The sequence below is a fragment of the Sciurus vulgaris genome (assembly GCF_902686455.1).
Source record: "Sciurus vulgaris genome assembly, chromosome: 7".
NCBI classification, from domain to species: domain Eukaryota; kingdom Metazoa; phylum Chordata; class Mammalia; order Rodentia; family Sciuridae; genus Sciurus; species Sciurus vulgaris.
Window position 1 is genome coordinate 38,443,701 of NC_136467.1, and position 13,472 is coordinate 38,457,172.

The window sequence follows — 13,472 nt, forward strand, 5'->3', positions numbered from 1 at the left end:
TCACGCTCAATTATATCACCATAATTTTGGTTAAAAAATAGAGCAACTATTAATAATATTATAATCATTTTCCAGTTATGAAAATTATCTTCCAGCATCCCATCTCAAAATTAACCATTTAAAAAGTACTGGATCTTTAATATATAAAAGAAAAATGTCTCCAAAAATGAAAGTGGAAAAATTGCAAAGGTTGTTAGCTCTAATTTTGTTGGGTACTCATTTAATGCCATGATTAAGAGGACTACATTAGGAAACACTATCTAATGCAGAAATGACCCAACCTGGGTTTTCTTTTATAATAGCAAAGATGGTAAAGACAAATGTATATACTTAGCCTTCAGAAAACCAGATTTAAAACATTACAACTTGGATAAGTATTCTTAGAAGGTGAATGATGCTAAAAGTAAAATTGTAATGACAGATTTTGATAATTCCATTGGAAGAAGTATATTCAAACAAATGAAGTTAGATAGTGAAAAGCTCTAATAAGACCATAGAGTTAAAAAGCCAGGAGAAGAGAATCATTTTTTTTTTCTGTAGGTAGAATAGAATAAACTTATATTAGCATCCAACTATTTCCAGAAAAATGGAAACTTTGGAGGAAATACTAAAGACAACAAAAAAGTTATAGTCAGGTTATTAAATGAACAATGGAGGACTTAAGCAATATTTGGTTAATAGACAGTTAAGAAAAAAAAAAAGAATTACTCAGTTTCTGTGTTTCTTGTATCTTCTGTCTTAAGAATAATCTCAATGTTGCAAATCTCCAGCTATTCACTAATGAAGCAAATGTCTCAAAAAACAGTAATGAGCTCCCCCCACCCCCTGGAAATGGTTATGCTGTGGTTGACCATTAGTCTTGGACTAATGGTCCCAAGAAAGGTATTCTGGAATTGGGAGGAAAATCAAACTGGACGTCCTACAAGTCATGACCTTGTAATATCATTTCGTTTTTGCTTCATTTTTACTGACCAACGGCATGGTTCCACAGAGAATCTAACAAGGATATTTTCTTCCCTCTGTGACTACTAGAGCAACTCCATTTCTTCAATGAGGATGACAGAAAGACAGCAAAGAAAGGAAGCAAATAACTGGAGCACCAACTGGAAATAATATGTTCTCATAAAATTGGGTCCAGTGGATGTTTATGCTTATTTTGACCTGAAACCACAGGAATGTATAGGCAGTGACAGAGGACTTTCACCCTACCTCCACATCAGGGCAGTATTTTCTTTGATTTTGACCTTTCCACTCAATTTGAAATCTAGGTAGGGAGCCAGTGACACAATTTTTAGATTTTAGCATAAGGAAAGACATATTCTGTTTGGTAGCCAGTGGGGAGCTAAAGTTAAGGTACCAATTATATCCCTGACAATATGCAATATGGCCTGGAGGTTAAGATTTCAGCTCTCTGGGTTCTAGTTTTCACAGTTGTTAAGGGAATAGGCTTTCATATTCTTCTGTATAGTGAACTAGGTCACCATCTTTCCTGAAATTCTGGGGCAAGTCTATATGTGCAGTGCTTGTAGGCCAGAGGGCACCTGATGGGAGACAGCCCTTATGAACAAGCAGCAAGAGCCAACCCTGAACTAGAGTCTCTGGTTTGCACTGCTATTGTGTCCTAGGTCATTTGTACCTGCAAAACGAGCCAGATGAAGTAAATGGCCTTTAGACTGCTGGTACCTATTTTAAAATACAAGCCTCCTAAATTTGTGTTAAAAAAATAGTCTAGTTCTATGGTAGTATAAAACTAGTAAACATTAAAGGTTAATCCAACAGTGCCAAATATTAAAAACTTTTCTTGATAAGAAAGCTTTAAAACCTTTAATGGAAATAGCACTTGAAGACAAAGTTCTACAGCTTCAACCACTAAGAAATTTTCAATGTGGATCATTTTCTCTGGGTAAAGAAACCCCACAAACTCAGTAATTCATCTTGAATTTCTGTCCTTGAGTATTCCACAACTGTGTTTCCCATTTTTTTTTCCAGTTTGGAACTTATTACCTCTAATCATCAGCCCTCAGGACCTGTAAAAAGGTCAACTTGAAATCCTTCCTCATGGACCTCTTACACTTTTCTTTTTTTAAGTTGTTTTCTGTGATTTTATTGAGAAGAAAAAGACTTAATCAAAAAGAGTCATGAACTGGTTCAAGATTGTTATTTTCCAGATGCTTCTGTGGTTACCTTTAAACATCATCTATTTGCTTCAAATCATTTGCATTCAAATCAAATCATTGAATCAAAATTCAAATCATTCAGAAATAAATGTTCTGTGGAGGACCTGAAATGGTTAAACCACCACCTTATAGTTACTGCTCCAACACTTAAATTCTGAAGGGTCTGTGCTGCGGTCCCAGGGCTACCCTGGAGACTATCTTGTACTGAATCAGGAGGGCTGTTGTGTGCACATGCCAATCTCAGTGCACCATCAAAGGTTCCTGCAATTCTTGCCCAGGGGAGTTTGAGCTTTCCTATGCTGTTTTCGCATTTGTTTTGGCATCTGCTCCCCAAGTGTTCATCAAACTCATAGCTCAAGTAGCTGCACAACATTTAAAAGAGGGAAAATATAGCCTGACAGTGATCTGTTATTTAGACAAACAACTTGTCTCAGAGACCTCCTCTCTAGGAAATTCAGCCTGCAGTTAATCAGACCCTGGGACTGTCTCATTTTGTCAGTTTGAGTAAGTCCAAAATCCTCTCTTTCTCTTTTTCTTTTTAAATACCTGTGCAAGCAGAACATTGAAGCATCAATGGACTATATCAAGAGAAAATGTTACCTCCTTGGAAAATGACTGGTTATTGGTTGAGATTAGACCTATGTGTTTTGTGAAATTCTTGCTTTGAGGTGGTAATTACTTCAAGATTCTCTCTCTCTCTCTCTCTCTCTCTCTCTCTCATTCTAAGTAAAACTTTATTAAGTAATGATGCACAATAAATCTACAATGATCAGAATAGTTGAAACATATGAACGGTCCTCAAGAAATAATGAAGCATTCACTGGATGAAAAATGTTACTGTGATACAGGCTGGGTAATGCTATGGGAGCATCTTTAAAATAGGATCTTTGTAAAGAAGGTTGGAGAGAGCCTTTTAAGAGACAGCTGCTCAGGCTCTTATGAGACTGGACTTTGAGAAGCACCTTCATGGAGAATGACTTTATCATGTGAGGTGTTTCTCATCATTCTAAATTTCAGAGGTCCTCCTCACCAATACTGACGCACTCCATGGTGTGGTTGTTGGCTTCCAACCCTTCTGGGCAATTGTCAAGGCACTTTCCAAGGTGTAAGTAAAATCCACTTTTACACTTTGTGCAGAAATTTTTGTTGAAACATGTATCGCAGTCGGCCTTGCATTCTGAAAGAGATAAAAGAAAATAGAAATATGCTTTCATGTTTTTTTCATAACTATTGTTGGATCATTTTCCCAGGCACTTGCAATTTTGTATCAAACACACACTTGGGGTTCAAATTTATTTTGCTAAACTGAGTTAAAGATTCCTCTACAGTCATTTAGTTGATGTGTATCAGTTGTTGATTTAATATCACTGTACTGGCTACTTACTGAAATGTTTTGATAAAAAAGGATGAGCATTCCCATCCCAAATGTCTAAAACCCCAAATGCTCTAAAATATGAAATTCTTTTTAGCACCACATCAATGTGACACTCAAAAAGTTTCCAACTTCAGATGTTTGGATTAGGGATGGCTCAATCACTAAAATATACACAAATATTCTAAAATCTAAAAAAACTCCAAATTTGGAAACACTTCTGGTCCCAGGAAACTCAGAAGAAGATACTCAACTTGTATGTATATATATTGTCAAAAATGGTTAGAGGACAAGTATCCATTTGTATTAAACAATAGAGAAGATGTCTCATCAAAACTTTTATAAACTGTACTGAGATACTGTCTTGTGCTGTTCTTAACGACTATCTATTCATTCAACAAATATTTGATTGTCTAGTATATGCCAAGCATTATTATAGGTATTGGTTGTTAGCAGTACACATGAGAAAAAAGAGCCAGACTACACAAAGTTTGCATTCTAGGACAAAACCTAATAAAAATAATAAATAGTTGACCCTTCTCTGGTGATTACTATAAACCAGGATTATTATAATTTTAGAATATTAAGTTAGTTAAACTTTACAACAATCCAACAAGGAAGTCACTATGATGATTCCCATTTTACAGATAAGGTACCTGAGGCTCAAAACGGTTATGTAATTAGTTGAGAACCACAGACATGGATTGGTTTTCAAAACCAGGAAGTTTGGTTGCAGTGAAAAATGCTCCGAAAAAACAACAACGATGACGACAACAATAGAAAAGAGAGGAAAAAGAAAAGGGAAATAACTGACAAAGGGCAAGGTCGATTATTTTGAATAAGATGGTCATGGAAATGCCTCTCTGGGAAGATGGTTGTGGAACACTGCTCTGACATACAAGAAGAATCTTGAATGAAACGGGAGAGTTAGCCATACAAAGATAGGCAAGGAACTTTCCAAATTACCAGAAGAGCCAGCACACAACAGTAATCACAAAGGCTGGAGGAGAGGGAGTCATAGGAGAGGGAGTCATAGAAGATGATTTTGGAAGGAGGGTAGAGCTATGTGTGATAATGGATAGAGGAGTGATATTTCCTAATTTACAGTTTTGAAAATTCACTTGGGCTCAGTGTGGAGTCCCTTCTAGACTCTCTGGGTCTAAAAGGGAATGCATCCAAAGGATGAAATACATGTTTGAGTTGCTACACTGGAATCCTTGGGAAGCCCAAATAGCAACAATTCTTCAAGTTATCAAATACTTGGACTTTGTGATGGTCATGGGAACTAATATGGTACTGATGCTGACAGTACTTTTCTATCGGTTCAATGAGTGATAACCATGTTCTTAGTCTTAGTTTTTCAACTAAACAAACAAACAACAAACAAAAATGAGGTTTTTGCTTTGTCTTGTTTTTGTTTGTTTGTTTTGTAAGTTAGTGGTGAAAATTCTTCCTGGCTTTGGGGACTAAATTTAAGTAGGTTTAGCCTAATCATCAGGTAAACACTATTTATTTAACACAATCATAGATATATTAGAAGCCATTTCAATCTGGAAAAGTCCCCAAGGATGAGATAAAAATATAATGTTGTGTAGGCACTTACTTGTACACTTATTTATATCTGGATATCGAGTTCCATAATATCCACTTGGACATGAAGAGAGACACACTCCTATCTGCTTCATGCCAATTCGTTCCAGAACAAAAAATAGTCTGGGCTTACATGACAAACATCCATTGTAATCTGAACACGTTGCACAGCCTCCTTGGCAGCCTTGACTGACGTTAGGATGCACTGGGGAGACAAATGGAGAGAGACAAAAACAAAAGTTAACTTATAAATATAGAAATTGCATGACATTTTCTGGTAGTGTTTACATTTCTTTCATTAGTTTTCAATTTGGTGGTAATGGGTGAATGAGGCAGGATTTTTTTCCAACCTTTTTTTTGGTGATATGATATATTTCCCTTTGACACATATGTTGCCTTTAATTTCAATGTTCATAAAATTCGTGCATTTGAAAAATAGCAATACATCTGAGTTGAACATTTTGTAGAATATATGTGTAAGATATACTTACTAAATTAGCTTCTCTGGAAATTGGGGACTGGCAATTCTGTGCTCATTTATGGATTGAAATTCATATGCATGAGTTTAGTTTTTCAGTTATGCAGTAGATGATAATCACGTCTTTAATTTCTTCAGCAGTATAACACACACACTAGGGTTTGAGTAAGACTACTAAGTTCCAGGATATTTATTTTCAACTATGGTATGTTAGAGAGCACAATTTTACTTTTTGATTCAGTGCAAATTGATTCCGAAACTATGTTAGCTACACCAATGCTTTCTTGAAATATTTCTTCTCATATGGGTCTAATAATTGCCAGTACAAATTGATATAATGGTGTAAATTTGATATTTATATTACCAGTATTTCCATGAGGGTCCTACGCAAGTGCTTATGGTAATTTATTCTCAGTATTGTATCTTTTGGTAGAGAAGTCTTATAATTTCTGTGCCCTTGTTTTCCACTTATTGAAGTAAAAGTCTTATATCCTGAGGATAGACTAGTCTGTTCCTAAGGATCTAGCTATACATATTCCCAGGTTTTGAAGAGTTCCTTATGTAAGAGTGTCCATTATCAGTTCTGAACAAATATGAATACCCATTTGGGAGACTGATGTTTACTTCAGATCATCTCTCCTTTAACTTTCTCACCACTATCAACTGTGTGCTATCTGATAGGAACTGCTGTCTAAGGGATGCCTTTCATGTGGCTGGTGTTGGGATGATTTCCTCTCCTAAAATATTCTCTATTCAAATATAATGCTAATAGCTTTATTGCCATTTCAGAATGCCAGAAGGGAATAAAAGTTCCTTTGAGAAGCAAAGGTTGATGCACAGGAGTTGAAAGGTCTCTCTACATACTTCTGACTTCCTTCATTGAAAGAGGAAGGAATAGCTTTGAAAGGTCATGCTGTTATTAATCTGTATTCATAGTGATATTTGGTTATTAGTTCTTTATTAAAAATGAAGACCTCCAGACTTACTTAGTAGGGGTACCCGGGAGATCAAAGAGCCTTACATAGGAGTGCATGGGTGAGGTACAGAGAGGTCATTTGGTTGACCAGCATCCTCTGCCTGTAAGAAGCCATCCTGGAATTGGCCACAGGAACCACAAACAGCTCATTCTCATTCCAAGACGTTTTGTAAATAAACTGAGGAAATGTGTGGGGGAAGGGAAGTCTGCTTTTCCTGTCCATGCTCTTCAGTAGGGTGGGGCAATCATATAAAGTGGCATAGGAGGTTTAGACATTATAGGGCCCAGGGGACTTGTAAGTGAAAACTGCTTTCCAAGTAACAGGGTCATTTTTCATGCCAGTAATTCTGCATTGGAGACTTACAGAAAATGTGTACATATTTTAAGCAGGGAAACACCCCAAAAAGGAAAGGTTCAAATGAGCTCTATGTGTTCAGAATCAATCAGAATTTATTTCAGGAAGTTAGAGGTGTAGGTAAAAACCTGCAAACCCTTTTCAAAAAGAATTGCCTAGGGAAAAGTGGACCTAACTAGAAATAAAACTGTGTCAAGTTCCCAGGCACTGAGTGGCTCTGGGTTCAGTGAAGATGGACCAGATTGGTCCATGCCAGCATATCCTTATTTTTGAAAAGCAGCTGCTAAGAGAAAAAACATTGGCACATCTGTATATCTTGAAACTTTTGTCAATTATAGTATAACTTTAAATAGATCAGTTATCAGAATCAGCATGATTTACATATTTGGAACCTCAAATAATGGGATTCCTTAAGATAAATTTCAGTTTAAAAAACTGGATTTGGGGTGTTTGGAAAGTTCTCAGAAGAGAGCTCTGCATGGGCCTCATGATTGGAACCAGTATCCATTGAAATTATGAGATATGTCAAAAATACCTCACTCAATTCCCCTTTTCTCTGAGCTTTTACTGATGAAATGTACCACAGTTCACACTGTGTTACAATAAATATTTTTGCCTATCCTTTATCTACTTTGCCTATGAAGACAAAGGTCTTTGAAAAAAATATTTTTGAAAAAGCAAGGAAGACCCAGTTGTCCCAACTTGCAAAGAAAATTTGTTTATTTCTAGTCAGTAAACTTTCAATAGGGGCAGTGAATTATGAATATGAAATGAATATGAAATGAAGGCAAACTTTATTTCTTCAAGAAAGTTTAAATGCTGGCTGTGGAAGTAAGAGAAATTGGGACTATAAAGTTCAGATTCTATGATTCTTATTTTTTTTTTAATGGTTGAATTCTGTAGTGACTGCTGTCTTGAATGCTGTATAAGGATCACTCAAATTATACAGTCAGTATTACACAACTAGATACAAATTTCCCAAACTTCATCTTAAGTCAAGAGCTTTTACTTTTTTATATGAAAACCACAGAAAACTTTGGTCTGGATTGACTGTAACAACTTTTTCAGTCATAAAATCTTGTGATCCTAAAATGGAAAATACAATTTTACTTTGTTGTGTCTCTTCATAACCCCTATTCTAATAATGTCATTTTTCATTCGTAAATTGCTCTTTCCAAACAATATTTTTCTTCTATTATTTTATACAAGTATTGTAGATCTTGGAGGTGGAGAGCAAGGGAGGTTTCATGGAATATCTTATGTTTGAACTTAATTTGAGAAGGCGAGTCGGAGTTTACCAGTACATAAATGGCCCTGTGGGGCCAGGGGAGGAAACACCACAATCACCCAAACTGAGGAGACTGGCATGAGTTCAATGCAAGTGGTGCATAAGTAGTGGGTTATGGAAAAATGAGGAATATCAGAAAGATTGGGAGAAAAGTAGATCTAAAATTATGGAACGCTTTGTTGACTGTGCCAAAGAAATTATTCTGTAGACACAGGGGTTTCAATCCAATGAATGATATGACCAGCTTTCTGTTCAAAAGGAATTTTCCTAGTAGTATGGGAGTCCTGGAAAGCAGGAGATGAATAATGTAGTGTTCAAGGTAAAAGAGAGACAGTAACTTACATGTTTGGAGCAGTATAATATGGTGAGAAAGGGGTATGTGTTCTAAGGATATTTAGGAGGTGGAATCAATCAAATATGGCAACCAAAATGAATGTGGTCTGAACAAGAAAGGGGATTTGAGAAGGCATGTTTCTAGTTCTCACCAGTGAATAGAGAGCAGATGAGCTACCAGGTGAATACCAGGTGAATAAAACCTGCAGGGGAGGATTAGGACACAGAACATAGAATAAAGAGGTCTAAAAATACAAATATGGTATAAAAGCACTAATTTTCATGGATGGAGCTTACTTTGGGGTGGTCAGTGGAGACATGCATGAGAGTCTCTGGTGGTGGCTATTTAATTAAAGACATTTTGTAAGGGAGGAACACTGATGACTGGCAGAAAAAGGAAACAAACAACATTTGGTAAGAGAAAAAGATATATTTTGAACAGAACTTAATAATGCTTTATATTTCTATACCCTTTCAAAAAAGCATCTCATAAAAGAAACTAAGTTACTATGGCGACTGTTCTATGATGTATATATGTAAATTGTAATTACTTACTTTGAAACCCTAAGCTAGGACTCAAAGAAATACTCCAAATTACTGAATCAATACTGAGTTTAGATCAAAGTTTAAAACACATATCTTTGATATCTGGTATTTCTCTAAAAATTAATAGACTTCAGATGTGCAACAAGGGTAGATATGAGTGAGAAATGGACAAATTCAGGGAACTTATGATTTTACAAAGTAAAATAAGCATGGCTTTCCTTAAAATTAAGAAATATTGGGGCTGGGGATATAGCTCAGTTGGCAGAGTGCTTGCCCCTCAAGCACAAGACCCTGGGTTCAATCCCCAGCACTGCAAAAAAAAACAAAAAAAGAATCTTTTCTTAGCCTGTTTATGAGTTGAGTGTATGAAAAGGGTATATATTAATGCATAATTTAAAACCTATTTGCAGTGTCTGAATTGTCAGCACTCCTGAGCTAAGTGACTTCAATTTCTCTAGCTGTTAAACAAGACTTTCTACTACCTATTTGATAACCTTCAAATTGTGGTACATAACTAATGAAACAGTTCCTAAGGAATGTCATGAGTGTTAATTCAACTATGATATCCAGAACATCCAGCATTTTCTGTTGTGTCGTTTGGTGCTGAGAATTGAACCAAGATCCTCATGCATGCTAGGCAAACATTCTGCCACTAAGCTACACCCCCAGCCCCAGAACATAGATTTTTAAAGGTACCAGAGCGTTTGGTCAATATATCACCTTACTAATTTTCAGTATTTATGATGTAGCAAATAAATTACAGTATTGAAAACTAAGTTCTGCTACTGTAATAATTTAAATATAAGTTCCAAAGATTGTCCTTACTTTAATTCCCTTATAAAGCTCAACTGTAAATGTACTACTATCTATTGTATATTGCTATGCAGAAGAAATTCATTATTTTATGCTGCCAATTACCTCTGATAGTCATTTATTTGTGGCTAGAGAATTTTTAAAAATATAAAGTTTGATAAAATTTAGGATTGTAAGACAGGTTTAAATGAATTCAAAGGAAGTGCTAAATAAGGAAGTGATTTATTGAATAAGTAATTAATATAATTAATAAACTCACAAATGTGATAAAAGTTATTTTAAACCAAAACAAACATAAAACTTGTACAAAGTCTTCTGAAAGCATTCTTGTTTTCACATTCATTCTTTTCTTTCCTGAATGCAGGGGTCTTAATAGTCAGGAGAGGGAGATTCCACAGTTAGTTTTACATTTGTCCTTTTCTCTAGGACCTCTCCTTTTATAAGGATCTTCACATTGAATGTAAGTTTCTTGAAGGCAGGGGTATGATTGCTTTGATAATTTCCTGGTAAGTTTCTTGATAATTCCCAGCTTCTATGCAAAGTGGCTATTTATTGAATAGGTTCTCGATTAAATTATTATTACTTTTTTCTACTGGAGATTGAAACCAGGACTCTCTCTCTTTAATGAATGAAGATAAGTAGAAAAAATAAGCTACCTTAGTTCATCACAGAATTGTCACCATGCTATAATCATGACACCCTGTTTTTCAGAATGGATTTGGATTTTTCAGTCCAAAAATTGGTTTATAACCTTGCATCCCGAAATTGTCCCTCAGCATATTTCTGTTCAACACATGGCTTAAAAGGCAAAGACAGCAGCAACGTATCCACCAGTGGCCTATGGATGTGCATTTGTTTCCTTGGAAGCTCAAGCCCAGAACTCTCAGCACTCACACACTGACAGTACTTTTCTGAAAGCTGACTTGGCAGGTTTGTTTAAAGCGCTGCAGTACTAATACTAAACATGTCTTTACAAGTGGTGCTGAGGCCCATATGTCAGAGACAGAAACCAATAACATACCTCACAGAAGTAAATTTTCTTAAGTGTACTAGTTCGATTATAATGCACAAATCAATAACAACTAATGTGTTGACTTTTTTTTTTTCATAGTGGAAAAATGTTCCCTAAACTATCATGAAGAAATAATTTGGACTATTTGGTTTTAATATATATTCATAAGTATTCTGTGCATCTTAATCTTGTACCAAAGAGAGGTTAGTAATAAATGAATTTAAGTAATACCAGCACAATTTTAAAAGTTTCTCATAATGGTCCCACTCCACTTTTTTGCAAAAATATTTTGCATAAAATCTGTGATGATTATGTGGTGAAATATGGTATCTGTGCTTTTTAAAAAATGATAAAGATGTTAAGTCAATAAATATTTAAGTGAAGGTGTCTATAATAATTGATTTCATGTGGGCTGTGCCTATGAACATCTGGTAAAAGAATCAAGCTCCAATTCACATATACTTTGAAGATGCTTAATTATGAAATGAATCATTCAAAATGAAATTATGAAAGTTCTCTAGAGGTCATTTAGCTGAATAATACATTCACCTGCAGAAAATGTGGGAATTTTTTTTCTTGCCTAAGTTAGAATAACACATTTCTATCATATCTGGGAACTTGATTGTTATGGAACCATATTTAAGTTTAGGGTAATGTTACGGTCACTGAAAATTAAGAGATGTTTCATGGTTCTTATGGAATGCTTGGCAACATCCACTTTAAGAAAAATCTTACGTTAAAAATTTGAATTACTTGGCAGTCCCCTTCAGATTCTGTTGTATCAAGTAAGAAAATACTGAAACTCAATTTCTTTAAATTTATAAGTTAAAAAGCTTCCAAAGGAGAATTGACAATGGCCAGGTCTTCACAGTCATTTAAATAATTAGGAGAAGTTAGGTATGGAAAGCAAGATATGTACAAGAGCTTTTTAAATAAATATAATTACTTATTCAGATTTGACACTCTTTTGACATTCCCAAGTTATGAAACTGCATGAATTGAGGTCTAGTTACTATTCATTCACTGCATGAATAGTGGTCCATTGTTATCAATTAATAATTTCTTGAAAGGGATATATGTTTACATATCCAAACATATATACATATTGCTATTTTTGAAATACTATTTATTGTTTGATGGGTTTAATGATTTAATATACCAATGTCTTAATCTTTAAATGAATTAAAATTCACCTATTATTTAAGTGACATGTATGCATAAGTGTTTGTATGTAGATATGGAAGCATATACAATATAGACACATGCATGCTCATGCACACATACACTTATGCATATTTTATTTGGTCTTTTATCAAAGTCAGTAGCACAGAAATTAATTGAAGTGTAACAGGATAATAGTGTGTGCTATACCTTTTGTCCCACTGAACCCATTTCTAATCTGAAAGTTTGTGCCTGCACCAATGGGTTCTCAGAAATCCTAAGTCTCAGAGAGGAATATACTCAACAGATGCTGAATACAGCCCAGTTGGTGCTCCACCATTATTATGTGGGGAAACACACTGTTTTTAATGGAAGTGATTTCTTTGAGAACTTGGTAAACCTTTCTTTTTCACTTACTAAATAATAATTTCCTAAAGGAGTCTAATATTTGTATTCTATAAATACTTTAAAATAAAACCACAGCAATAAGACAAACCTAACATTAAATAGCAACTAACTATTCTTTTCACTTAAATGAAGCCAGCTCAAAATATTATAAAAATGGCTAGTAAATGATGGTAGCTGCAGAAAATTCCTGAAATCTAAGCTATGATGACTCCTTGGTAGCTAGACGTGAATGTGGTTGGCAAGGGCTATATTTTGCCTAATCACATGCTATAGGATCAGGACTAGAAATAAAAGATGGATGGGAGAACCAACAAGTGCAAAGGTTTTTAAGGCTGTGGGAAAGAACCAGGCCTGAGGATCAGCACAGGAAGAAACCATGAGGCTGTAGTGCTGTGAGTGATAGGACATGAAGTTAGAGAAGGGCAGAGCGCGATCCTAAAGACCCTTCCAGAGTGAAGTGAATAGCCTCAGCCTACTTACACTCTGCATTTCTAAGTAAATATCAGAAGGAAGGAAAAGAACCCATGTGGCCTGATACATTTATTCACTTTAATTTTTGCTAATTTGATGAGTCTTTGAACAGAACCAGCTTCTTATATTCTATGAAAATATGTCCTATTATTAATTTTTATACTAGAAGAGACTATTCTAATAAATGTTCTAATTAACATGAGAATTTACATATAGATCCCAATCTTTGAAGAGACAGTGCATCAATCTCCATGTTCTTTGCTCTTGGGAACATTTCATTTCTCCTCTGTTCCTCCCCATCTCCCACCAGCTGTAATTTTAGTTTGCTTTGGGGTTTTAAATTTTCATTGCTCTTTTATTGGAAAGTATGTGGAGGTGGGGTGGATGAAGAAAAATGGGAAAGTTATGAAACATGTAAGAGGTTATAAGAACAAAGAAAGGGTAAAAAGTTTAAAAATTACAATCTTTCATATCATCTTTTCTTGCATTTTT

General features: G+C 35.1%; 1 protein-coding gene across 2 annotated transcripts in view; it reads right to left on the bottom strand.

The window, feature by feature from the left end:
• RSPO3 (R-spondin 3) overlaps positions 1–13,472 on the bottom strand; it is an 80,976-nt gene that overhangs the window by 45,564 nt on the left and 21,940 nt on the right. For both annotated transcript variants that reach the window (XM_079148750.1, XM_079148751.1), the window contains exons 2-3: positions 5,153–5,344; positions 3,208–3,354 (exon numbers count right to left, since the gene is read on the bottom strand). In XM_079148750.1, the coding sequence (XP_079004876.1) occupies positions 3,208–3,354; positions 5,153–5,344 (339 nt within the window). The remainder of the gene's footprint in view (positions 1–3,207; positions 3,355–5,152; positions 5,345–13,472) is intronic.